The sequence below is a fragment of the Nerophis ophidion genome, linkage group LG04 (assembly GCF_033978795.1).
Source record: "Nerophis ophidion isolate RoL-2023_Sa linkage group LG04, RoL_Noph_v1.0, whole genome shotgun sequence".
NCBI classification, from domain to species: Eukaryota; Metazoa; Chordata; class Actinopteri; order Syngnathiformes; family Syngnathidae; genus Nerophis; species Nerophis ophidion.
This window is the reverse complement of record NC_084614.1, coordinates 42,941,413-42,967,580: the sequence shown is the minus strand read 5'-3', so window position 1 is coordinate 42,967,580 and position 26,168 is coordinate 42,941,413. Positions and strand designations below refer to the sequence as shown.

The 26,168-nt window shown below is 38.5% G+C and overlaps 1 protein-coding gene across 1 annotated transcript in view; it reads right to left on the bottom strand.

Moving 5' to 3' along the window:
- The window catches only part of igsf5a (immunoglobulin superfamily, member 5a), a 31,581-nt gene extending 5,889 nt beyond the window's left edge, over window positions 1-25,692 (bottom strand). The window contains exons 1-7 of the mRNA XM_061896525.1: window positions 25,513-25,692; window positions 25,298-25,355; window positions 16,740-17,051; window positions 10,419-10,709; window positions 4,769-4,888; window positions 2,970-2,994; window positions 2,782-2,879 (exon numbers count right to left, since the gene is read on the bottom strand). Of these exons, the coding sequence (XP_061752509.1) occupies window positions 2,782-2,879; window positions 2,970-2,994; window positions 4,769-4,888; window positions 10,419-10,709; window positions 16,740-17,051; window positions 25,298-25,343 (892 nt within the window). The 5' untranslated portion in view covers window positions 25,344-25,355; window positions 25,513-25,692. The remainder of the gene's footprint in view (window positions 1-2,781; window positions 2,880-2,969; window positions 2,995-4,768; window positions 4,889-10,418; window positions 10,710-16,739; window positions 17,052-25,297; window positions 25,356-25,512) is intronic.
- Window positions 25,693-26,168: the final 476 nt, after the last annotated feature.

Here is a 26,168-nt window from a genome sequence, read left to right as displayed (position 1 = left end):
TAAATGATAAATGGGTTGTACTTGTATAGCGCTTTTCTACCTTCAAGGTACTCAAAGCGCTTTGACACTACTTCCACATTTACCCATTCACACACACATTCACACACTGATGGAGGGAGCTGCCATGCAAGGCGCCAACCAGCACCCATCAGGAGCAAGGGTGAAGTGTCTTGCTCAGGACACAACGGACGTGACGAGGTTGGTACTAGGTGGGATTTGAACCAGTGACCCTCGGGTTGCGCACGGCCACTCTCCCACTGCGCCACGCCGTCCCTAATATATATGTATATATATATATATATATATATATATATATATATATATATATATATATATATATATATATATATATATATATATATATATTGGTTTAACAACATCCAAGACAAACAACAACACAACTTTATCTCCTTTTACATCGAAGAATTTTACCCTTCCATCACGCAAGACCTACTGACCCAAGCACTAAACTTCGCCTCGGACTACGACTCAATCACGGGCAACGAAAGAAACATCATCATCCACGCAAAGAACTCCATACTCATCCACAACAGTACACCATGGCAAAAAAAGAACAATCCAACGTTTGACGTTACTATGGGGAGTTTTGACGGAGCAGAAACGTGCGAACTCGTTGGGAGTTTCCTCCTCTCCCAGCTTGCTAGCCTCAACCTGAACCTTGGTATTTACCGTGATGACGGACTGGCAGTGTGCCGCGCCTCGCCAAGGAGCAGCGAGAACACCAAGAAGCGCATATGCCAAATCTTCAAAGAAAACGGCCTACGGATCACGATTGAAGCCAACAAGCAAACCGTCAACTTCCTCGACGTCACTTTCAACCTGAGAAATAACAGCTACCAACCATTCACGAAACCCAACACAACACTCCAATATGTGCACCATGACAGCAACCACCCACCCACCACCACGAAAAGAATACCTACCGGAATTAATAAAAGGCTATCGATGCTGTCATCCAGCAAAGCTGAATTCGACCAAGCAACCCCCCCGTACCAGAAAGCACTTGATGAAAGCGGATACAACTTCACCCTCACCTATGAACCCACTCCAGGAAACCAACCAAAAAAGAGCAGAAAACGAAACAACATCATCTGGTACAATCCGCCATTCACCAAAGACGTCTCAACCAACATCGGCCGCAAGTTCCTCACTCTGATCGACAAACACTTCCCCAAAGGCAACACCCTAAGAAAAATATTCAACAAGAACAACATTAAATTGAGCTACAGCTGTATGAATAACATGCAACAAATCATTTCAAACCACAACAAAGCAATTGCAAAAGGACTGCCTACCCCCAGACTAAACGACTCTGAAACCAATAATGAATGTAACTGTCGCAAGAAACCTGATTGCCCTCTCAACGGAAGGTGCTTACAGACATCAGTCGTTTACCAAGCAAAGGTAATACGCAAGGACATTAACACATCCGACACGTACGTAGGATTAACCGAAGGAGCGTTCAAAACAAGATGGAATAATCACAACGCCTCCTTTAGAAACCAGACTTTGCAGAATTCTACAGAACTCAGCAAACACATTTGGAACCTCAAAGACAATAATGTTGAATATTCAATAACATGGCAGATTCTTGCATCCAGCACACCTTACAACAGTGGTAATAAAAGATGCAACCTATGCTTGAAAGAGAAACTGTTTATTATATATCATCCAGATTTATCATCCCTCAACAAGCGCAGTGAAATCATTTCAACATGCCGCCATAGACGGAAACACCTCCTAGGTAACACATGAGCCAATCACCACACCCTACGCCTGCTTGTACCCACCCACTCTGTGCTCTATATAAACCATTGTATGTGAATGCTTCCATTAAAATCTCCTGATGATTGAGGGAACCCCTCATGATACAGATCTGTAGAGATGAAGTAGTCTTGTGATTTTTTTCCCACACCTATATACATATATATATATATATATATGTATACATATATGTGTATATATATATATATACATATATATATATATATATGTATATATATATATATATGTGTGTGTATGTATATGTGTGTGTGTGTGTGTATATATATATATATATATAAGTGTACAAATGTATATGTTTGATTTAAATGTTAAACTGTGTATATGAGACGTGTGCTACATATATGTTGCTTATATATTGTTTAAAAAAAAAAAGTAATATAAGTGAAGCATGTTTTAGATTTTATATATTTTGAACCTTGTTCTTGTTGTGATGGGGTAGGTTTATATAAGCGTTGCTTCAACCTACACCCTTTCGGCTCAATCATTGCTCAAATGAGTGTTTTTTTTTTTTTTTTTTTTTTCTTGTTGTTGTTCTTTGTTTTATGTGAAGATTGCCGAAATAAAAAAAATAATAATAAAAAAAAAAACACTGCACTAGATCAAACCTTTTCCAACATTCCACACAAGAAATAATATAAGTGTGTACAAACTGGTGCTGATATTATATCAGTCCCAGTTGTAATATCGGTTTTGACTCGGAAGTGGAAAAAGTCGCATCGAGACACCCCTGGTCAGAAGAAAACGAGTGTGAAGATCAGGGCTGAGTAGAAAAAAGGGATTTATTTGCTGTTTGTTGGATCTTTAGTATAAATTTACCAACAGCAACCCAGGTAAGCAGCACTGTGTTTACTGTATTTTGCTCAATACATAAATATGGTGTGAATATCAACATACAGAATGAGTAATCAAGTAATTTCACTTAAATAGTAACTTCTATTAAAACAATACAAGATGTTTTGTGTTTGTATTTCTTACTTGTTTGGCCATCTTTCACATAACCTGCATTGACTGCGCCTTGTTTCTGTCCAGGAGGCCTCAAACCACTCAGCTGGCTTTGTGTCCTCACTCTCTTGCTAGCAACAGTCATGGAAGGAGGTTCATTATAGTTCTCATGGATATAAGTACATCTTACAGCGAGTACTTCATGTTGATTGTCTCCTTACGTCATCTCGTCTTGGTAGTTGGATTCTGTCAAGAAATGACAATGTTATGTATCACCTGACAATGTAAACATGACATTGTGATTACTACAGTGCGTCATAGAAGTTAAGAGTGTTAGATGTATATCTGCATCTGTTAGGAAACACCATTTGATGACAGTACAGGTGGTCCCGGGGTGAAGAACGACTCAAGGTCCAGAACTTTATTGTAAGTCGAGTTGTAGTGTCAGTCGGAAATTATACCTAAATTAACACTTACTTTAGCTACACTCTCCATAAAAAACATGAAGAACATATACAATACAGAAATAACAAGATCAAATACAACAAATAAACAAAACGGTCATTAAAAGTCTCAACAACAAGACCACTACTCTGCTTAGTGATTACTGTCTATTTCATAATAAAGATACCTTTATCGTTGCAGCATTTGAGCCGATTGGACTGTGCACGTAACTGTCAGGCTTGCCCCTGACAGTTTGGCTATATCTTAGTTTTTCCTCTGCGTTTGTCTTTGTTTCCCGTCTTTAATTCCTGTCAGCATTCTTATTTTGGTTATTCCCTGATTGTCTCCCTGAGTGCTTTTCCCCCTCAGCTGTGGTTGATTGGCGTCGGGCCACACCTGGTGTCAATCAGCCAGATGCTCTTTAGACCCGCTTTGTCCTCCACTCCGTGTTGGATTATTGTCATTTCTACTTGTCGATGTCAGTGTAGCTGTATGCGATAGCGGTAAGCTATATTCTTTAGCTGTTTGTAGCTTGCTGTCTTTTTGTTCTTCGTCTTCCAGTTCCTGTTTTCCTGGCATACTGTTTCCTGTTCCTAGTTCCTAGTTTGTGTTTTTTGTCTTTATTTCATGGACATTAAATTATGTTTTCCCGCACAAAGTCTGCCTTCTCTGCATCTTGGGGTTCATCACCAACAAAGTGTGACAGTAACTAACTAATCTTTTTTGACTAATTTCACTTCGCTTTCTAGTTTTTGTTTGTTAAAGAGCAGGGTCGAGTAATTTTCTAATTTGAACCACCACAATACCAACTCCCGGTACCTTTGAATCACTACCTCCTATCAACCGTACCAATTGTTTGTACTTCTGTGTGTGTTCACGTGGTAATAAATGTTAATTTAATTAAAAATTATGTCTAAAAAGATGTCTAATTAACATTTAATAGTGAGCTGATAATGATAACTATGATGTTCAGGGGCTATATCTTGTTTTTTTACACGCCTGAGTCTCAGAAGTAGTCAGGAAGTATTCTGTGCCAGTCTTGTCCTACAATTCATTTACTGTAAGTATTGTAGTTATTACACACTAACTGTCTGATTGAAACATGCATCTTAGTTGTAGTTTTACTATCAAAAAAAAATTGCCATGTAAAATCGCTAATGCTAATTAGTAGCATGCATATGGCATATTCAAATGAACATTGAGCTGACACATTTGGAAAAGGGTAGCCTTGCTTTTGGGCACTTTCAATCAGGCAAGCTTACTCTTTGGCATGGAAAATTGTGATATTAGCGAGGGGTGGAATCGGAATATTGTACCGTTTCATTTTACATGAATTGGTACGCGGCAGTACCCATGTAATTCTGTTGGTGCCCATTAAATTACCGCATATACATTTTGAATTTATGTATGGGAGTCCGTTGGTAACCACAAAACATTGTGACACAGAACATCATAAATCCAAGACCGCCTGTACTGTCTTATCCAATCCAAAAACTGTGCAAAGCATCTGCCAAAATTTCACAGCTTGCAAATATTTTGCACAAAAAAAAAAACAATATCATAATGGGAAAATTACCTTTCTCTTTCCTGCGTTTGTAGCAAAACATGATCCCAAGGATCAGTAAAGCCAGCAGAGCCAAACCTCCAAAGGAGCAAACCACAGCAATCAGCACAGTCCTGTCTGGAGGCTTGGGTACTGTTGTCGATAAAAATGACACAATTACAGTTAGTTAATGAAACAAAAATGTATATTCATACAAACAAACTAAATATTGTAGCGTGTGAGAAAAGTTCCAGGACTGTCATTGGACTTTTTGTTCAATCCGCAAAAAAGAGGTGGGCGTTTTGGCAGGACAAGTCGTGGCTATTTCACAATAATTTCCAGTGTTCCTGGAGCTGCAGAAAAGTAGACGATATCAAGATGGCCATGACGACAAAGCTGCGGATCATCCTAGAAGAATCCTTTCAGAAATGCATAGAGGTGTGGCATACTTGGAAGGAGAAAACTTGCAGCGTGTGGTTTTGATTTGAACTACTGTAAACTAGTAACTGGATTTTTGTAAGATTCGGTTTATACAAAAGCACATGTAAAAATGAACATAATGATAGTCTCACCCTCCTCAGCCAAAGTATCAATTGTAATTGTCCAACAAGATTTTTTCACCAACTAAGGTTGCTTGTTACGATTAAAAACGACAACTGACATTAAAAACACTACAGAAAAAACACTGCAGACCCCGCAACCCGCTACATCAACGGCGAGGAGGTGGAGAGAGTCAGCTCCTTCAAGTCCCTCTTCACCCTCATATCTGCTGACCTCTCCTGGACCCAATTTACAACTGCGGTCATTCAGAAGGCCCAGCAGAGACTCCACTTCCTGAAGGTGCTGAGGAAGAACAGACTGGAGAGGCAGCTGATGGTGACCTTCTATCGCTCGGCTGTCGAGAGCCGGCTGACGTACTGCATAACAGTGTGGTACGCCAGCTGCACTGAAGCAGACAAACAGGCGATTCAGAGGGTCATAAAGTCGGCACAAAAAATCATTGGCTGCCCCTTGCCCTCCCTGAAGGATTTACACAACTCCCGTTGCCTCAACAAAGCAAAAAGCTTCATCAAGGACAGTACACACCCTGGCTTCCACCTGTTCGACCTGCTACTATCTGGCTGGCACTACGGGTGCATCAGAGCGAGAACAAACAGGCTCAGAAACAGCTTCTTTCCCAGAGCTGTCACCATCTTGAACTCTAATTTATGGTAATAATTCACCCCTATACAATATCCTACCCTAAAACCCTACTGTGCAATACTACCCTTCGAGTGCAATACGTCCAACACTGATTGTTATTTATTACTTTGGTACTCTTGTCTTGTTCTTCCATCCATCCATTTTCTACCGCTTATTCCCTTTTTTTTGGAGGGTCACGGGGGGCGCTGGCGCCTATCTCAGCTACAATCAGGCGGTAGGTGGGGTACACCCTGGACAAGTCGCCACCTCATCGTAGGGCCAACACAGATAGACAGACAACATTCACACTTACATTCACACACTAGGGCCAATTGTTCTGTATATTGTAAAATATATTGTATTTATATAGTTTTTTTTGTATATTGTACAGGTTTACTTATTATTTTTATTGGATAGTAGTCTGTTTATTTAAATTGTTAGTTTTTCCTTTATTACCTCCTGTGTTATTTATTTTTACCCCATATTTTTTCCCACTACCGCACCTTAAGATGGAGTCCTTAATCTCGTTAAATGCAAATATAATGACAATAAAGTCCATTCTATTCTATTCTATTCTATTCTATTCTATTCTAACAATGATGGCATTGAGTTACAGAGAAATACAAATGTTTGAAAAAATCCATAAATATTTAGTCGGGTAAGTGCAGCACGGTGAGTTGGTTTTACATTATAGGGTCCATTTAAGGAAAAAAAATATCAATACTACAGTAGTAATGGCCACTAGAGGGTTGGAATAGTATGGTATGGTATGGTATGGTTTGGTATGGAAAAGTAGAGCAAACCAATCACAGCATGCTGTTCAGTATCCTGGCCACTGATTGGCTCAGCCTTACTATATTGGATTAAAGGTGTGTAAATGTGACTATATGGGGGTTATTTCATGTCTAGGGGGCTTTCATAATCTTAGAAACTGTTATTGGAAATGTTTTATGCTCCATTTATTACATTTATTCAGTTTCCAATTCCAACTTTGCGTGATATCATCACCATGTTCAGGCAACCAATTCACAGCGATAAATAAGGGGTGGCAGAGGGGTTAGTGCGTCTGCCTCACAATACAAAGGTCCTGCAGTCCTGGGTTCAAATCCAGGCTCGGGATCTTTCTGTGTGGAGTTTGCATGTTCTCCCCGTGAATGCTTGGGTTCCCTCCGGGTACTCCGGCTTCCTCCCACTTCCAAAGACATGCACCTGGGGATAGGTTGATTGGCAACACTAAATTGGCCCTAGTGTGTGAATGTGAGTGTGAATGTTGTCTGTCTATCTGCGTTGGCCCTGCGATGAGGTGGCGACTTGTCCAGGGTGTACCCTGCCTTCCGCCCGATTGTAGCTGAGATAGGCGCCAGCGCCCCCCGCGACCCCAAAAGGGAATAAGCGGTAGAAAATGGATGGATGGAAATAAGGGATGCCTGTATTTTGTTTGCCCGCATGTCATTTTGGGGAATCGAGCGCTTCATACAAAAAATCCCAGATTTTGGTGACTAATTCTCTGTGATTTTTAGATTGCGTATGATGGCAAAATAAATTTGGTAGTGCAAGCACTTTGATACAAAAGGTGAGAAACACAATTGAATTCAAGAAAACAATTCTTTTGTCACCAATACAAGTCATTATTATAGGTAAATGTTATCCCCCAGATTAGTTTTGTGTGTTTTATTGTTCAGAGTCGTGTATAAGGAGAGTATGGCCAACTAAACAACAGGAACCGTGTTTGCTACCAAGGTCGGGTGCGACTTTGCCTGGAAGTATGCATTGCGGTCGTTCTTGGGTTCAATCCCAGGTTCGGGATCTTTCTGTGTGGAGTTTGCATGTTCTCCCTGTGAATGCGTGGGTTCCCTCCGGGTACTCCGGCTTCCTCCCACTTCCAAAGACATGCACCTGGGGATAGGTTGATTGGCAACACTAAATTGACCCTAGTGTGTGAATGTTGTCTGTCTATCTGTGTTGGCCCTGTGATGAGGTGGCGACTTGTCCGGGGTGTACCCTACCTTCTGCCTGAATGCAGCTGAGATAGGTTCCAGCGACCCCAGAAGGGACAAGCGGTAGAAAATAGTTGGATGGATGGATCCCCATATGTCCAGAAAATGGGAAATCAAACTATGGACGGAAGTTAGATATATTTATATTAATTTTAAACAAAGAACCACCATTACATGGTATGTGCCCCATAAGGAAGTGTTTTAAATGTATAAATATATCATAATTTGACCCCTTCAATGTCCAGATAAGGACATTTAGTTCACCTTAACTTCATCTCGTGACCATAGCAAAACCCCGAGAAAAAACGCATCCATAACTGTATGCAAGCTCACGCCTAAATTCATAAACTTCATGATTTGATACGTTCACATTGTTTAACACGAGTTTCCAACTTTGTAACAACATGCATAAGTCAGAATAGGTGAATTTCCTCATAGGTCCCTTTAAATGTACAAACCCCGTTTCCATAAGAGTTGGGAAATTGTGTTGGATGTAAATATAAACGGAATACAATGATTTGCAAATAATTTTCAACCCATATTCAGTTGAATGCACTACAAAGACAATATATTTGATGTTCAAACTCATAAACTTAATTTTTTTTTTGCAAATAATAATTAACTTAAAATTTCATGGCTGCAACACATGCCAAAGTAGTTGGGAAAGGGCATGTTCACCACTGTTTTACATCACCTTTTCTTTTAACAACACTCAACAAACGTTTGGGAACTGAGGAAACTATTTGTTGAAGTGGAATTCTTTACCATTCTTGCTTGATTTTCAGCTTAAGTTGTTCAACAGTCCGGGGTCTTGTTGTCGTGTTTTACGCTTCATAATGCACCACCCATTTTCGATGGGAGACATGTCTGGACTTCAGGCGAGCCAGGAAAGTACCCGCACTCTTTTACTACGAAGCCACGCTGTTGTAACACGTGGCTTGGCATTGTTTTGCTGAAATAAGCAGGGGCATCCATGAAAACGTTGCATGTATGACAACATATGTTGCTCCAAAACCTGTATGGACCTTTCAGCATTAATGGTGCCTTTACAGATGTGTAAATTACCTGTGCCTTGGGCACTAATACACCCCCATACCATCACAAATGCTGGCTTTTGAACTTTGCGCCTATAACAATCCGGATGGTTATTTTCCTTTTTGTTCCGGAGGACACCACGTCCACAGTTTCCAAATATAATTTGAAATGTGGACTCGTCAGACCACAAAACACTTTTCACTTTGCATCAGTCCATCTTAGATGAGCTTGGGCCCAGCGAAGCCGACGGCGATCCTTTGTGTTGTTGATAAATGGCTTTTGCTTTGCATAGTAGGGTTTTAACTTGCACTTACAGATGTAACGACCAACTATAGTTACTGACAGTGGTTTTATGAAGTGTTCCTGAGCCCATGTGGTGATATCCTTTACACACTGATGTCGGTTTTTGATGCAGTACCGCCTGTGGGATCAAAGATCCGTAATATCATCACTTACGTGCAGTGATTTCTCCAGATTCTCTGAACCTTTTAAAGATTTTAAGGACTGTAAATGGTAAAATCCCTAAATTCCTTGCAAAAACTCGTTGAGATATGTTGTTCTAAAACTGTTTGACAATTTGCTTACAAATTGGTGACCCTCGCCCCATCCTTGTTTGTGAATGACTTAGCATTTCATGGAAGCTGTTTTTATACCCAATTATGGCACCCACCTGTTCCCAATTAGCCTGCACACCTGTGGGATGTTCCAAAAAAGTGTTTGATGAGCATTTCTCAACTTTATCAGTATTTATTGCCCCCTTCCCCAACTTCTTTGTCACGTTTTGCTGGCATCAAATTCTAAAATTAATGATTATTTGCGGAAAAATAAAAAAGTTAATCAGTTTGAACATCCAATATGTTGTCTTTATAGCATATTCAACTGAATATGGGTTGAAAATTTATTTGCTAATCATTGTATTCCGTTTATATTTACATCTAACACAATTTCCCATCTCATATGGAAACAGGGTTTGTACTTAACTGTCATATACTGTATTTGGTGTCTGCGGTCGTGTTTTCATGCATACTTTACACGCGCTATCGCTATGTGGTTGAGTTAACGTCGTTGGCGTTGGACTAATATGCTGTTTGTTTCAACGCGATTAGCTATTATTTTGGGTTTGTTTCAGTTTCACATAATCCTCAGTAAATTGCTGAAAACCTTCAAAGTGACGTTATTGAGAATGTTTAGCTCATTGGAGAGCTAGCTTCAGCAGCCAGTTGGTCCGTGACAATAAAATTGATGTTAAATGTTTGTTTACACATTTCTTTTATCCTGTATACAGTATGTATTTCAAATTGCTGTCTGCATGTAAAGCTCTAATTATCTTCTATAATATGTGTTCTGTTTTCACATTTTTGAGTGTCACAGTTTTAGACGTGGCAGCTGATAAATACGTTTAGAGTATAAGACAAGTCTAAGGTACTGCAACACAGTGATAAACAAAGTTAAATCAATTCATTTCTTACCAACCAAAACATGGACAGAGCTGGCGAGTGGGTTTGTGAGCGTCTGTAGTGTTGCCCAACACACCAATGTAGAATCTTTGACAGCTTGGAACTTGAGTACACTGGAGGAATTGAAGGAATCTCCTTGGGCCACGTTTGTGCTGTTTATTGGACCACTGTCTATTGTGTCACCATTCAGGGTCCAACTGATCTTAGGTATCGGGAACCAAGCTGATGTCTCGCAGTGGATCTCAACCCCCTGGTCCTGAACTACTGTCATGTTCCCTTCCTTGATCTGAACTGTTCCGCTCTCTGAAACAAAGGGAAAGATGATAAGTGTGGCAACATTTATTTTTGGCATGAATCACCTTACTAACAACATGCATCCGTATTTTCTAGATAATTGTATTTATTCTATTATCAATATGGTTTCATATGTAACAAGAAATACACTATAGGGGTGTTTATCGATCTTAAAAAAGCATTTGACACTATAGATCATTCTATATTATTGTCCAAGTTGCATTCACTTGGTGTGAGAGGAGTAGTTTTAAATTGGCTAAGAAGTTATTTACATAATAGACAAGAGTTTGTGGATTTTTTGGGTAATACATCTGAACAAATGAGGATTGAATGTATAATTCCACAAGGTTCGGTTTTGGGACCTAAATTGTTTATTTTATATATTAATGATACAACCCCGTTTCCATATGAGTTAGGAAATTGTGTTTGATGTAAATATAAACGGAATACAATGATTTGGAAATCATTTTCAACCCATATTCAGTTGAATATGCTACAAAGACAACATATTTGATGTTAAAACTGATAAACACTTTTTTTTGGCAAACAATCATTAACTTTAGAATTTGATGGCAGCAACACGTGACAAAGAAATTGGGAAAGGTGGCAATAAATAATGATAAAGTTGACGAATGCTCATCAAACACTTTTTTGGAACATCCCACAGGTGTGCAGGCTAATTGGGAACAGGTGGGTGCCATGATTGGGTATAAAAACAGCTTTCCAAAAAATTCTCAGTCTTTCACAAGAAAGGATGGAGCGAAGTACACTCCTTTGTTCACAACTGCGTGAGCAAATAGTCAAACAGGACCCCGGACTGTTGAACAACTGAAACTCTACATAAAACAAGAATGGGAAAGAATTCCACTTTCAAAGCTACAACAATGAGTTTCCTGTTCCCAAACGTTTATTGAGTGTTGTCAAAAGAAAAGGTGATGTAACACAGTGGTGAACATGCCCTTTCCCAACTACTTTGGCACTTGTTGCAGCCATGAAATTCTAAGTTAATTATTTGCAAAAAAAAAATAATAATAATGAGTTTGAACATCAAATATGTTGTCTTTGTAGTGCATTCAATTGAATATGGGTTGAAAATGATTTGCAAATCATTGTATTTCATTTATATTTACCTCTAACACAATTTCCCAACTCAAATGGAAACGGGTTTTGTATATTTATTCTATTATCATTATGGTTTCATATGAGGTTGTCAAAAGTATCAAAACTTCGAAACTGCGCTTCACAACAAACCTCACATGCGCCTGCTTTGCCAGAGAATAAGACTTAGCAGAAATGATTTGTGATGCACTTAGTTACGGTCCCCGGCCGTTATGTTTGTATTTGATGTGTGGGCATTACTTTTTTTATAGTGTGACTTCTTGACTCTGCAAGGATCTTTCCCCCTCTCCAGGATCCGCCTCCAGCCACCACCTATCCTCTAAGTGCACCTGCATCTGATTGGACTGAGGATCACATCCCCTTTAAGAGGCCTTCGCTTCTGCCACTTGGCAGAGTTGATACTGAGCAGTGTGTCTTCTCTCGTGGGAAACACTGGGTTAGAGACCTTAGATGTAAGTTGTGATCCATCTGATAGCTGTGTGTTCTTGCTGTTATAGCATAATTTTTAGTTAGCACTTTTTTTACTTTTTGTTTTGTAATTAGAAGTCATCTTAGAAGTAGCAGTAGGGGTAAAGTACCATTTTCTTTTCCACCTTTTTCTCCTGTTATTCTGTCAGGCAGTGAGTTTAGAAGCTTGTATTTTTGTTGAGGACAGGTTGAGTGGTAGGTTGTTTTGTGTGTTATTTTGGCCTTAGTTTACCCTGAAGTTTAGCTCACACATGTGATTGTGTTTTTTGTATTTGTGTTTAAGTCCTGCGTGCCTTCTCTCTTATGTAAAAAATCAACATTTGTTTATTTTTAATTGCCAGTTTTTCTGTCTTTAATGTTGTGCCTCAGTTCCCCTAGACCGGGTCATAAAAACTTTATTCACCTAATCGTTATATTTAGCGTTCTTGTGTCATACTTTTATTAAGTAATCAAATACAAGCGGTCACAAAACTATTCGCTACGCCAGTGAGAGCAGGGATCCGCCACCACAAGCCCAGGGAGTGTGCATTACCACAGCGTGCAGAAAACCTCCAGAAGCGTGCAACATAACGTTTATCACTTCCATAAATGCTGAGAAAACACAGCTTGGAGGCATTCTTCTGTTTGGAATAACTCTGAACACTACACCTAAATTACTTAGTTCACCAGGAAGGCAAAGTGTGGCCAGGGGGCCTTTTGCTAAATGAACCTCTTTTTTTGTGAACCCGCAGTAGTTGGTAGAAATTCAATTTAAAAATTGAGCAAAAAGGCACTAGAAAAATGAGAAAGGGTGGAAATGTTGATACCAATAACAAAAAAAAAAACCAAAAATATATTTCAATATGTTTTGTGTTTCTTTGGCCTATTTCATTACAAATGACATCATGTCACACTACCAGTATATTGAAAGAATATTAGGAACAATATTCTTTTTTTATCGTGCTTTATGGTTCCACACCACTGCTGTACCTCTTAAAATGTTAAATAGTTGACTATGGTTATTTATGATCATATTTATAAGCACAGAATTGTTTGTTTTGATACAGTATACTAGGAAGTTATAGAGCGCTGATGTTTATCTTTTAAATGAATAGTTACCTCTTGACAGCTGAAAATGATGTTGAAGCACAGTGATCTTAAACACTTGACTTTTTGAAACAGTTTTAAGTAAAAAAAAAAAAAAGGGAATTTAAAAGTACATGTTATTAATTTTTATTTTCATTGTGCAGTATTCATAGGTATCAACGACTGAAATTCTGGTATCGTGACAAGTGGTATAGGGACAAGCACATTTCCATGCACGTGGCCATACGAGGTTTTTGTGTGTCCATTTTGTGTTGAGTAGTTTAATAAAGCATAATGATTAATAAACAAACATTTGTGGTAGTGAAGCTACCAATTATTTTAGTAATTGAGATCAATCAGTCTGTTCGATTCATCGAATAAAAACACATTTTATAACCTCAATGTTGGGAAAACATTTTTTTAAATATTTTTTTGCTTACCAGAACCTTCATTCTTTCTTGCAATAAATGCACATCATAAACATTTGAAATTGAAGTGTAAACATATATGCATTATTAAAAAACATTTTAAAAATTAAAACCTCTACTGATCACTGATCTCTCATGTTTGCTCCATTGCAACAGCCGTTCGTAATCTCTGTCCGCAATTAAAGTTCCGGACACCCACATGTTTATTAGTAACACTCATTAAACTATTAATAGAACATATTATGAATGAAATATTTTTTTCTAATCAAATGAATCAATTCATAAGCTCTAAAAATCTACATACAAATTGTCCAGTCCCATGTTAACCATATGATTGATTGTATTACATCCGCAGATGCTTTCTTCTTCATTCACCTTAGGTCAGGGGTGTCCAGAGTGCGGCCCGGGGGCCATTTGCAGCCCACGGGTAATTTTTTAACGGTCCTAAGCACATTCTAGAAATACGATTAAAAAAATATAAAACAGAAAAAGCGGTAGAAAAGAGTAAACAGGTGACATGTGACAAGAAAATGCTGCAATGTTTACTCTAATAACACAAAACTACCATGCGGGCTGTTGTTTTCTTTAAAAAAATAATAATGATAATCAAAATCAATTTCACATTAAATATTCCACTTTGAGATATTTTTGGGGGAAAATCTTACATATTTTGGGTTTGCCATATAAAAAACGAAATTGTTTTTTTTTTTCTGAAGAAGGGCCTAATAAGAACAAACAAAAAACATAAACAACAGTAAAAGTTATAATTGACAGATGGATCTGAAGTTTATCTCAAGACTATTGTGTTTAAAGTAAACAGTAAAAAAAAAAAAGTTTTTTATTTTTAATGAGTAGGACCCTTTTGGATCCCCAATAATTTTAGTGCGATTTTTTTGTGTGTGTCATTACTAAAATATAATAACAAATTGAAATCAATGGTGTTATGTGTTGACATTTTTAAGGCTCCAATTATTCTATAATCTCAAATATTACACTTTAAAATTCTATTGGGGGAAACTATTGCATATTTTGTGTTTTTTCCCCCCATATCAAAACAGGGTTTTCTTTGACAAAAAGAGCATACAACTTAAATCTTTAAAAACGTTATATTGACAGATAGACCTAAAGTTGATCTAGAAATTTAAACCTTGAATAACAATAATACAAAATAATGACACATTTTAAATATTTTTTTGACCAAAATCCTTTCGGGTCGCTGGAATCAAGCCTGAGTGGATGCCTAAATGTATATTTTTACACATACATTGTATTGGTTTTTGAAATAAAAACATATCAAAATGGCCCCCGCTTGCTTTGATTTTTCAGTGTGCGGCCCTCGGTGGAAAAAGTTTGGACACCCCTGCCTTAAATGAATGGAGCCTTGGCCAGGAGGACTTGATATCATCAGACGTTATCCAGCGGTCATTGGGTGTTTCGACCCTGAACCGTAACACCCTACTGCTGGTGAGCCCACAGTGGTGGCCAAGTCACTGCCTATCTCCTCCTCCTGGCTTCCAGCTCATCTCTTCTCTCCTGCTCCATAAAAAGCAAGCGGCTCTCTCTGCTGCCTCCCCCATCCTGCGAGCTGCTGTCTTTCTCTCCTTCCCTGTTATTCCCAAGGCTGTGAGCATTCTCCATACCGACTGGGCAGGGAATCCTCTGCAGCCGACCTCAATCGGGCACAGCTATGCCTGCCATCCTTTTCCCCTGCAGTCGTTCAAAAGGTCTTGGTATTTTGCACTTTTCCTTTCAAAGGTTTGGTCACACCCTTTTTCCCATTGGACTGTGAGTTCTATGAGAATGATCTTCTTTGCCTCTTCAGACTACAGCACCACATCCGGTCTTAAGGTTGATTGAACAATCTGGGGGAACTGCAGCCTTCCTCCCAGGTCTACCTTTATATCCCAAGAACGTGCCTTTTGCAATAGGCTCTTCCTTGATGTTGGTGTGGTTGGTGGCTTTTCTCCCTCCCTCACAAACTGGATGGATCTTGTTTTCCTTGTGGTCGTCGTTTCTTGCATCTCTGCTGCTCCAAGGTGTTAGCCAGTGTCATGAGCACCTTGTCATGACGCCGTCTGTATCTTCCTTGGGTTTGTGCTGTTTTACACCCTGACAGGATGTACCCTATGGTACCCTTCTGCCCGCAAAGCTTGCATAGTTGATCCTCTCTCATGCCCCATCTGTGCAAGTTTGTTGGAGTCGGGAGTGTGTCATACACTGAGCTCAGCAAGAAAAAGATACGGAATGGTTCCAGCTTCCATAGATCTGCCCACCTGATTTTTCTTTTAGGGAGGTCCCATTTGGTCCAGGCTCCCTGGGACGCTAGTTCCACTGCTCTTGATTTCCGTCCTTCTTCTTCCAGGTTTCGTACTTAACCGTATAGAAAACATGAAAAAGACCTGTCTCCGGCACACTTATTAAAAAAAAAAATATATATATATATATATATATATCTTTCTGGAATTAATTAAAAGTTGACATGTAATTAATTATCAATAAATATTTTATTGGTTTGACAGCCCTCATGATAATACGAATTCAGAACACGTTCACTCAACTTTGACTACATTCACATACGTATGGTAATAAGAACTTCTTTTTTTTTAAGTCAAAGATTATCTATGTATTTAATAGTTGTTTGGTATATATATATGGTATATTATTTATTTATTATTTATTTGTTCACTGTTCTGTTCCAGAGAACAAGGAAATGGAATAAAATTGCTAGGGTGTGAAAAGGGGCAGGATTAAATAAGCTCTGCTTCTTCCTACTCCTTTTCAGACTTGCTGTAATGAAACAACTGAAAATATGTGATGCATTACATTGTATCGTATGCATGTTCGAAATAAACTGAAACTGAACCGAAATGAACTTGTATTACAATTTAATTCTTGCGATCCAACTGTACTGTACTCTCTCTTTGTGCCTGAATGATACATTAGATGTTGAGTCATTTACCTTGTACCTGCAGCTGTACAGTCTTGGATCCGTAGTCTCCCTGAACGGTGCAGGTGACCGGACCAGCTTCTGCACGAGTGACGTTGTGGATGGTAAACACCACACAGCCGGTGTCCACGCTGGAGCAGAACGAGGCAGAAAACTGTTTGGAGGACGAAGTTACGTTACCACTTCTGGTAACAGTGAGGACCAGAAAACCTTTGACGGTCCACGTCATGATTGCCCACGTTCCCTGGACCATTGCAGTGAATTGTGCGTCAGAGCCTGTCAGAACCGTGGCAACGAGAGGATCCACCTGGAACTGTCCCATCACTGAATATACAAAGACAACATGGCAAGTGAGGACAATATGTGAGAACATTGGGAGCATTCCCGTTATAAGGTGGAAGAAGAACAGTAATGCAATACTTCTTTAATTGAAAATGTTGAATAAATAATTGTTTAAGACAAAACAGACTGATTATTAGGGGTGTTCGTACCCCATATTGATATTGTATATTGGCTAGGACAGTGATTCTCAAACAGTGGTATGTGTACCACTAGCGGTATGCCAAAGTATCACTTGATTAAAGTACAAAGTTTTATTTTCCTATGTTCAAACACAGTGTTACGGTCAAAATGTTTGTAATGTTACAGTGGCCAAAAATATTAAATATACTTGTTAAATAAAATATCTGCCTGTCAAAAGCTGGTATGCAGCTTAGCGACGTGACCTCAAGGTGCAGCAGACGACGGGGAGATGGTGAGCAAAAAAATTATATTCTTTAACACAACAAAAGAAAACACACCCTCATGGGAGTGGCAGAATAAGCAACTGATGTGGATGTTGTTGTGGCTTGTGCAGCCCTTTGGGACAGTTGTGATTTAGGGCTATATAAATAAACTTTGATTGCTTGATTGAAGAAAGCGACTGCAAATGGGATTATAAAAGACACGGTACTTCCTTTGTAAATGATCAATAGACGAAGCAGCACAGTGCATAACAAAATGCAAATGAAAATGAACCGATGGTGTCAGGGAGACGGCGCCTGACTTACATATGGGACTGATTGGCAAACGGGTGCAGGTGTGTTCAGTTTGTCAATCAGCCAGGAGAGAAAAAGCCAACATAAGTCCAAAACAGTCACCAGGACGTGACACTGCCTTGTTTTTAATGAACACTTAGGCCTACTGCGCTGCCGTGTAATAATGTTGGTGATTATGGTGGCAATTGGACAACCAACTTTTTCTGAGGCGGTGGTAGGTGAAAATAGTTTGAGAACCGCTGGGCTAGGGTATCAGCTCTGTATGGGCGATATGGCCCTAAATATATATTGTGATATATATTGCAGCCTCCTGCGATAACAATATACAACACGATATATAATTTGGTATATAAATGATTATGTGAGTATTTCAAAAGGGTTACAAACCCTCCTAATTTTGTAGCTGACATATAAAGTGATGTATTGCGTAATTTTCAGTTGTATTATTTTGTCAAAGCTAATATTAATCTATTTTCTAATTTACTATTAATATCTGAGTACTTTCTGTCCCCCTGTGGGCATACTACTAGAAATACTACTAGGGATGTTCCGATCAGGAATTCGTGTTGACGACTCCAATAACAAGATTGTGTGAGATTGGCCAATACCAATATTGATCCAGATCATATGAATCAACAGTACATTTTTTAATTTGCTATGGTGAGTGCCATGGGCAGATTAACACTATTAGCACAACAATTAAAGTCCTTCCTTATTATATTTTTACTATATGCAATTGTTTGATAGGCTCCAGCACCCCCCAAGACCATGTAAGGGAAAAGCGGTAGGTAATGGAGGGATGGATGGATGGATGGATGATCAGTACAAAGTCCATAGTCCACAATAACCAAACATAATCTAACTATCTATTACTCTTTTGAATCCATCCTGCCCTGAAAGTCCTCCAGTGTCCAGAGAATTAGTCCCTGTTTTTGTAAACATTACCAAAAACTACATAAAAGTAGTTTTGAGGAAATAGAGATATCGATTGTAGCTGAGATAGGCTCCAGCGCCCCCCGCAACCCAGAAGCGGTAGAAAAGGGATGGATGGATGGCTCACTAGTGTGGACCACATAGTTATATTACCCTTGTAGTCGACACCGTGGATCGATCCTCCTCTTACCGTGACGTGTACTGACTGTGAAAATGCTGACACACCAACCGTTGTTATATTATCCTGTTTCTAAATCTTACCAATCTACTTGTTGTTAATATCTGCTTACTTTTCTTTATATACTTTTCTTAAACTTTACTAAGCACTTATTTCTTAGTGTTGTTTCAAGCTAGTTTAGCGACTAGAATGCCTGCTCCTTAGATTGTTCTCGGTGTCTGTTTAGCCTCCTAACCCTGGACTAATGCTGCCTCTAAATCAACGTGAAAACTGTTTATGGGGACATCTAGTGGCCACAATAATTCATTACGTTAATCTCAAGAGTAGACTCAGTGAGTTGAATGTTGCAGAAACATTTGTTTCTGGACACTCTCTAATACGCTTTTTTTGTTTGTGTAAATAATATGTAAGTATAATTATTTGGTACTTGTTTATATTGACAAATGTCATGTTCTAGACTGCAATGTTGTTCACTTAAGGACACTTATTACATATGTCTACCTTGTGCTCAGCTGCTAGCTCAATAGACTAGCCAATATCCATCCATCCATTTTTTACCGCTTATTCCCTGGGGATAGGTTGATTGGCAACACTAAATTGGCCCTAGTGTGTGAATGTGAGTGTGAATGTTGTCTGTCTATCTGTGTTTGCCCTGCGATGAGGTGGCGACTTGTCCAGGGTGTACCCCGCCTTCCGCCCGATTGTAGCTGAGATAGGCGCCAGCGCCCCCCGCGACCCCGAAAGGGAATAAGCGGTAGACTAGCCAATATATATATATATATATATATATATATATATATATATATATATATATATATATATATATATATATCATTGTTTTTTTTATTATTATTTTTTTTATTAAATAAAAAAGTGAATCAAAGGCAAAACAGATGAAAGAGTCACATACATCGATCAGGGGTCACCTGTGGGTATTTGCATCATTCAAACCAAAAAGGAATGTGAGGCATTTGCATGTTTGATCAAGGCCTGCAAATATTGAATTTGTTATATTTGACAACTGAAACTCAAACCGTTTGGATTACATGTGTTATGTGAAGATCATTGGAGCTAGAAAAACTTTCTATTGCCAGTCATTTAGTGCTACTTTTTGTGCCTGAGGAAAAACTTTGTGCTGAGTGTGATCCCTGACTATCAAACAATCTTTGTGTTTTGATCAGGTGATACCATTGTCACTTTGCCAAGAACAGCACTAAAGGTAACAATTAAGGTAGCAGTTGGCTGTACAACGTCACCAGGTGGGGCTGTTGGAGAATTGATCAAGAGGATGGATGAAGGTGGTGTTGACTTTTGATACAATCTATATCAGTGTGACTAAAGTGCGGCCTGTTTTTACCAAATTTACAGTGCCACCGGAAAGTATTCAAAGTGCTTCACTGTTCCAGCCTCATTCCAAAATGCAACACATGTATTTTTGTCCTCAAAATTCAATGACAATATAAATTGGCAAATTTATTAAAAATAAAACCAATAAAAATCCCATGTACATAAGTATTCCCAGCCTTTGCTCATTACTCTGGGGCGGCATGGCGTAGTGGATAGAGCGGCCGTGCCAGAAACCTGAGGGTTGCAGGTTTGCTTCCCCCCTATTGACATCCAAATCGCTGCCGTTGTGTCCTTGGGCAGGACACTTCACCCTTGCCCCCGGTGCTGCTCACACTGGTGAATGAATGATTGGTGGTGGTCGGAGGGGCCGTAGGCGCAAACTGGCAGCCACGCTTCCGTCAGTCTACCTCAGGGCAGTTGTGGCTACAGATGTAGCTTACCACCACCGGGTGTGAATGAATGATGGGTTCTCACTTTTCTGTGGGCGCTTTGAATATCTAATAATAGAAAAGTGCGAAATAAATCTAATCCATTATTATTATTACTTTGTTGATGCACCTTTGGCAGCAATGACAGCCTCAGGTCTTTAGAATACGATGCCACAAGCTTGGATTTATTTTGGGGAAACTTTGCCGATTCCTCTTTGCAGCACATCTCAAGCTCCATCAGAGTGTTGGTTTTCATCCAGGATGTCTCTGTACATTGCTGCATTCATGGTAAATGGGTTGTACTTGGATAGCGCTTTTCTACCTTCAAGGTACTCAAAGCGCTTTGACACTACTTCCACATTCACCCATTCACACGCACATTCACACACTGATGGAGGGAGCTACCATGCAAGGCGCTAACCAGCACCCATCAGGAGCAAGGGTGAAGTGTCTTGCTCAGGACACAACGGACGTGACGAGGTTGGTACCAGGTGGGCATTGAACCAGGGACCCTCGGGTTGCGCACGGCCACTCTCCCAACTGCGCCACGCCGTCCCAGTCATCTTTCTCTCTATATATTTTCCCCCCTCCCCACAGCATGATGCTGCCACCACCATGCTTCACTGTAGGAATGGAATTGGCCTTGGTTTCCTCCAAACATGACACCTGCCATTCACGCCAAATAGTTCAATCTTTGTATCATCAGACCAGATCATTTTTTGGCAAACTTTTTACTAAAATCGGCTTCTGTCTGTCCACTCTACCATACAGGCCTGATTAGTTGATTGCTGCGGAGATGGTTGTCCTTCTGGAAGGTTCTCCTCTCTCCACAGAGGAATGCTGTAGCTCTGCCAGAGGGACCATCAAGTTCTTGGTCACCTCCCTGACTAGACTAAAATGAATGCAGCAATGTACAGAGACGTCCTGGATGAAAACCAACGCTTCGCATCCAACCCGATGGAGCTTGAGAAGTGTTGCAAAGAGGAATGGGTGAAACTGCCCAAAGTAAGGTGTGCCAAGCTAATGGCATCGTATTCAAAAAGATTTGAGAATGTAATTGCTGACAAAGGTGTAGCAAAAAAGTATTGAGCAAGTACATGTAATTTCTTAGTTTTGATAAATGTGTTAAATGTATTTAAAACACATTTTAACATTGTCATCATGGGGTATTTTCTATAGCAGTGGTTCTCAACTTTTTTTCCGTGAACATTTTTTTAATTCAAGTACCCCCTAATCAATAAATTAAGATAAAACTGAGATAATTGTTTTTGGTGCTAAATCGAAAGGTTTAAAGTTATCCAACACCTTCAATCACTGTCCCTGAAAACCTCAAATAAAGCCAGGAATCTTGGGGTTATTTTAGATTATGATTTACATTTCGACAGTGACATCAAATCAATAACAAAATCGGCCTACTATCACCTCAAAAATGTAACAAAACTTAGAGGGCTCATGTCAGCTCAAGACTTAGAAAAACTTGTACATGCCTTTATTACCAGTAAGCTAGACTATTGTAATGTTCTCCTTGCAGGTCTTCCCCAAAAAAACTGTCAGGCAGCTACAGCTTGTTCAGAACACTGCTGCTAGAGTTCTTACAAAGACCAAAAAATGTGAGCACATTACACCAATTCTTAAATCCTTACATTGGCTCCCTGTACATCAGAGGATTGATTTCAAAATCCTCCTGCTCACATATAAATCACTACATGGTCTAGGGCTGAAGTATATCACTTATGTGCTCCCACTATATAAGCCCTCTAGATCTCTAAGATCTGTATGCTGTTCCCAGAGTAAACTCAAATCAAGGAAGAGCATCAATCAGTCACTATGCAACAAATAGCTGGAATAAACTTCCTGAAGATGTCAGACTTTTCCCAATTCTGACTACTTTTAAAACTAGACTGAAAACTATTATGTTCACTTTAGCTTTCAGCTAAATCTTTTAATCTCTAACTTTTAATGTCCGCACTGTTTCTATTTTTATTGTCAGCATTTTAATTTTGCTTTTATTTTCTTTCATTTTACTTCTGTGAAGCACTTTGAGTCTGCCTTGTGTATGAAAAGTGCATACAAATAAAGTTGCCTTGCCTTGCCTAATCAGAGCATAGCATTTTTGGTTGAAAAAAAAGAGATAAATAAGTAAAATACAGCACTATGTTATCAGTTTCTAAATTAATTAAATTGTATAACAGTGCAAAATATTGCTCATTTGTAATGGTCTTTCTTGAACTATTTGGAAAAAAGATATGAAAATAACTAAAAAGTTTTTGAAAAATAAACAAGTGATTCAACTATAAATAAAGATTTCTACACATAGAAGTATATTCAACTTAAAGTACCCTCTTTGGGGATTGTAATAGAGATTCATCTGGATTCATGAACTTAATTCTAAACATTTCTTCACAAAAAAATAAATATTTAACATCAATATTTATGGAACATAAAATCTAGCTGTCAACACTGAATACTGCAGTGTTGTATTTCTTTTCACAGTTTATGAACTTACATTCATATTTTGTTGAAGTATTATTCAATAAATATATTCATAAAGGATTTTTGAATTATTGCTATTTTTAGAATATTTAAAAAAAATCTCATGTACCCCTTTGGTAAACCTTCAAGTACCCCCATTTGAGAACCACTGGTCTATAGCATTTTAAGGACAAAAATTAAGTTATTTAAAGTTTATTTAAAACCCGCCCATTGTTGTTTTTTTTAACTATATATTGCTAACTAATAAACCCCAGTAAATATGTAACCTCCCAGTGGAGGTAATTATTCAAAGGATAGATTAAATTGCCATTTTGTTCATCTTACCCTACCAAACAGCCTGCAAGAGTATATATAATAAGTTAAGTTAAAGTACCACTGATAGTCACGCACACACTAGGTGTGGTAAAATCAGTCTCTGCGTTTGACCCATCCCCTTGTTAAACCCCTGGGAGTTGAGGGCAGCAGTGAGCAGCAGCGGTATGTTATATTTAATATTATTGCTACTATGGTACATTTTTAGTATTTGGTATGACTCACAATCAGTATATATTACATAATATAGAAATATATATATAGTGTGTGAATATTACATATATGTTGTATTTTATATTATTGCTACTATGGTACATTTTTAGTCTTTGGTATGACTCACAATCAGTATATATTATATAATATATATATATATATATAGTGTGTGAATATTACATATATGTTGTATTTTATATTATTGCTACTATTGTACATTTTTAGTCTACTTTATACCTTTTTGTTTTCGCCCTCTTTCCATGCCCTTGTGTGTACGATCCTTTCCATCCTTTGTAACTTTTGATTGATTGATTGATTGATTGATTGATTGAAACTTTTAGTAGTATATTGCACAGTTCAGTACATAATTTGTTCAATTGACCACTAAATAGTAACACCCGAATAAGTTTTCAACTTGTTTAAGTCGGGGTCCACGTAAATCAATTCATGGTAAACTGAGCTACTGTGTGGAACAATTTCCCTTGTGGATCAATAAAAGTTGTCTAAGTCTAAGAGGGTTCACTATTTGCGGAATCAATCAAACAGAGTGAATCCTCATGTCAGTCATCTACTGTCTTTGTCTCTTTGGGTGAGATATTAGAAATGTTCCGGATCACGCTTAAAATGAAATCCCTTGTTCCTTATGCCATTAATGACATTTCATGAAAGTTTAATCAAAATATTTTAGTTATGTTCCTCACAAACACACTGTCAAATACATAACAAAATAAAAAAGGGGAAAGAAATCAGCAAACAGGAGATATGTTGATGCTAATGGCACAAAGCAGACATGCGGGCTGTTTTTGTTGTTTTTCCTCTATATATTGGGTTTTAAAATAAGAAATATCAAAATGAGCATTCATTGATTTTTCAAAAATGTGGATCTTTATGCTCTTGACCCACTCAGACTTTTTTGTCTTTGAGGTTATAATTTCTAATGTATACCATTAACATCATTTTACTTATGAACAGTGACAGCTGTTCATCCATCCATCCATTTTCGAACCGCTTATTCCCTTTGGAGTCGAGGAGGGCGCTGGAGCCTATCTCAGCTGCAATCGAGCAGAAGGCGATGTACACCCTGGAAAAGTCGCCACCCAATAGCAGGGCAGTGACAGCAGTTACATTTGCTTTTCATTACGAAAGTATACCTCCGTTTTCATACGCCCATCAAAGTTTGCCCATATTTCTCGTATACAGTACCAATTATAATTGTACAGCTGAACATTGTACTAGTTTACTAGCACAATGGAGTGTCCAAACAAAGACTCCCATGCATTGGTGACTCACTATCAATATTCTAAAGACAACTTGTAGAAAAACAGATTTTTGCAAAACTATAATTATTGTCTATAAAAATTGTTTTGTGTTGATATTTTTGGATGTCCTATATTGGATTTACATGATTTTTTATGGGAACTTATTGGAACAGATAATGAAAAATCGAGGCACGGTTGTAGTTTTTCATTAATAGCTTAATGGATATTTGTGGATGGATGGATGACTGAATCCTAAAACAACTACAAACCACGAATGGAGAAGGAAGCAAAAACTAGCTTTGCCAAAATAGTTTATAAATGGCAACACAGTAAAAACCATTTAATAGTTTTCCCATCATGTAATACTGACCTCCGGATGTACACAGCATTAGCCAGATGCAATAATTAATGTCCATGTTATTAAAATCCTGAAAGATAAAAAGGGGAAAACTCTGCTTGTTAACCAAAACAATCGGTGAGTGAAAACAACTGCGTGAACGTATTGATTCCTCCACACTAGAAATGCCAGTGCCGGAAAATAGCTTTTACAAACGATATACACAAACATAATTTAAATTACTGTACCTGAAAAGTATCTCCAAAAAGTTGCTATCCGTTTCACTGCAATTTGCCATTTCCTGAACGAGCAGGTGAGCGAGAGGACTCCACCTGTGTGTAAAACTGTTGCAGGGTGCAAAGTTCATTCATGGCCATCAAAGAACCAAACCTTATCTCGCCCCTAGCACGATCAAAATAGACTGTCACTGAAGTGTAGCAGGGAGCGGGACATTTTCTTCAGAGCATAGTGAGATTGAGTCTATGACATAAAGGTGTGGCTCGCTAACTTGGTGAAGCAGTTGGAGCGTCGCACTACCACTCTGCACCGTACTGAAGCAGGATAGGTTGATGAGGCCAGCCAAGTACGTTGAAATAATATCTAAATGAAAAACATTTTTCCAGGAAAATATGAGCACGCTGCTGATGAAACTGATTTTGACGAAGAAGCAGCTGGAAGGAGATACCGTAGTCAAAGTAAATACAGTACATTATGATTACTTTATTCCATAAAACTAATGTAGTTGGTGGTATTTCATCCTATTGCAGGGGTCAGCAACCTTTTTGAAACCAAGAACTACTTCTTGGGTACTGATTAATGCGAAGGGCTACCAGTTTGATACACACTTAAATAAATTGCCAGAAATAGCCAATATATATATATATATATATATATATTAAAAAAT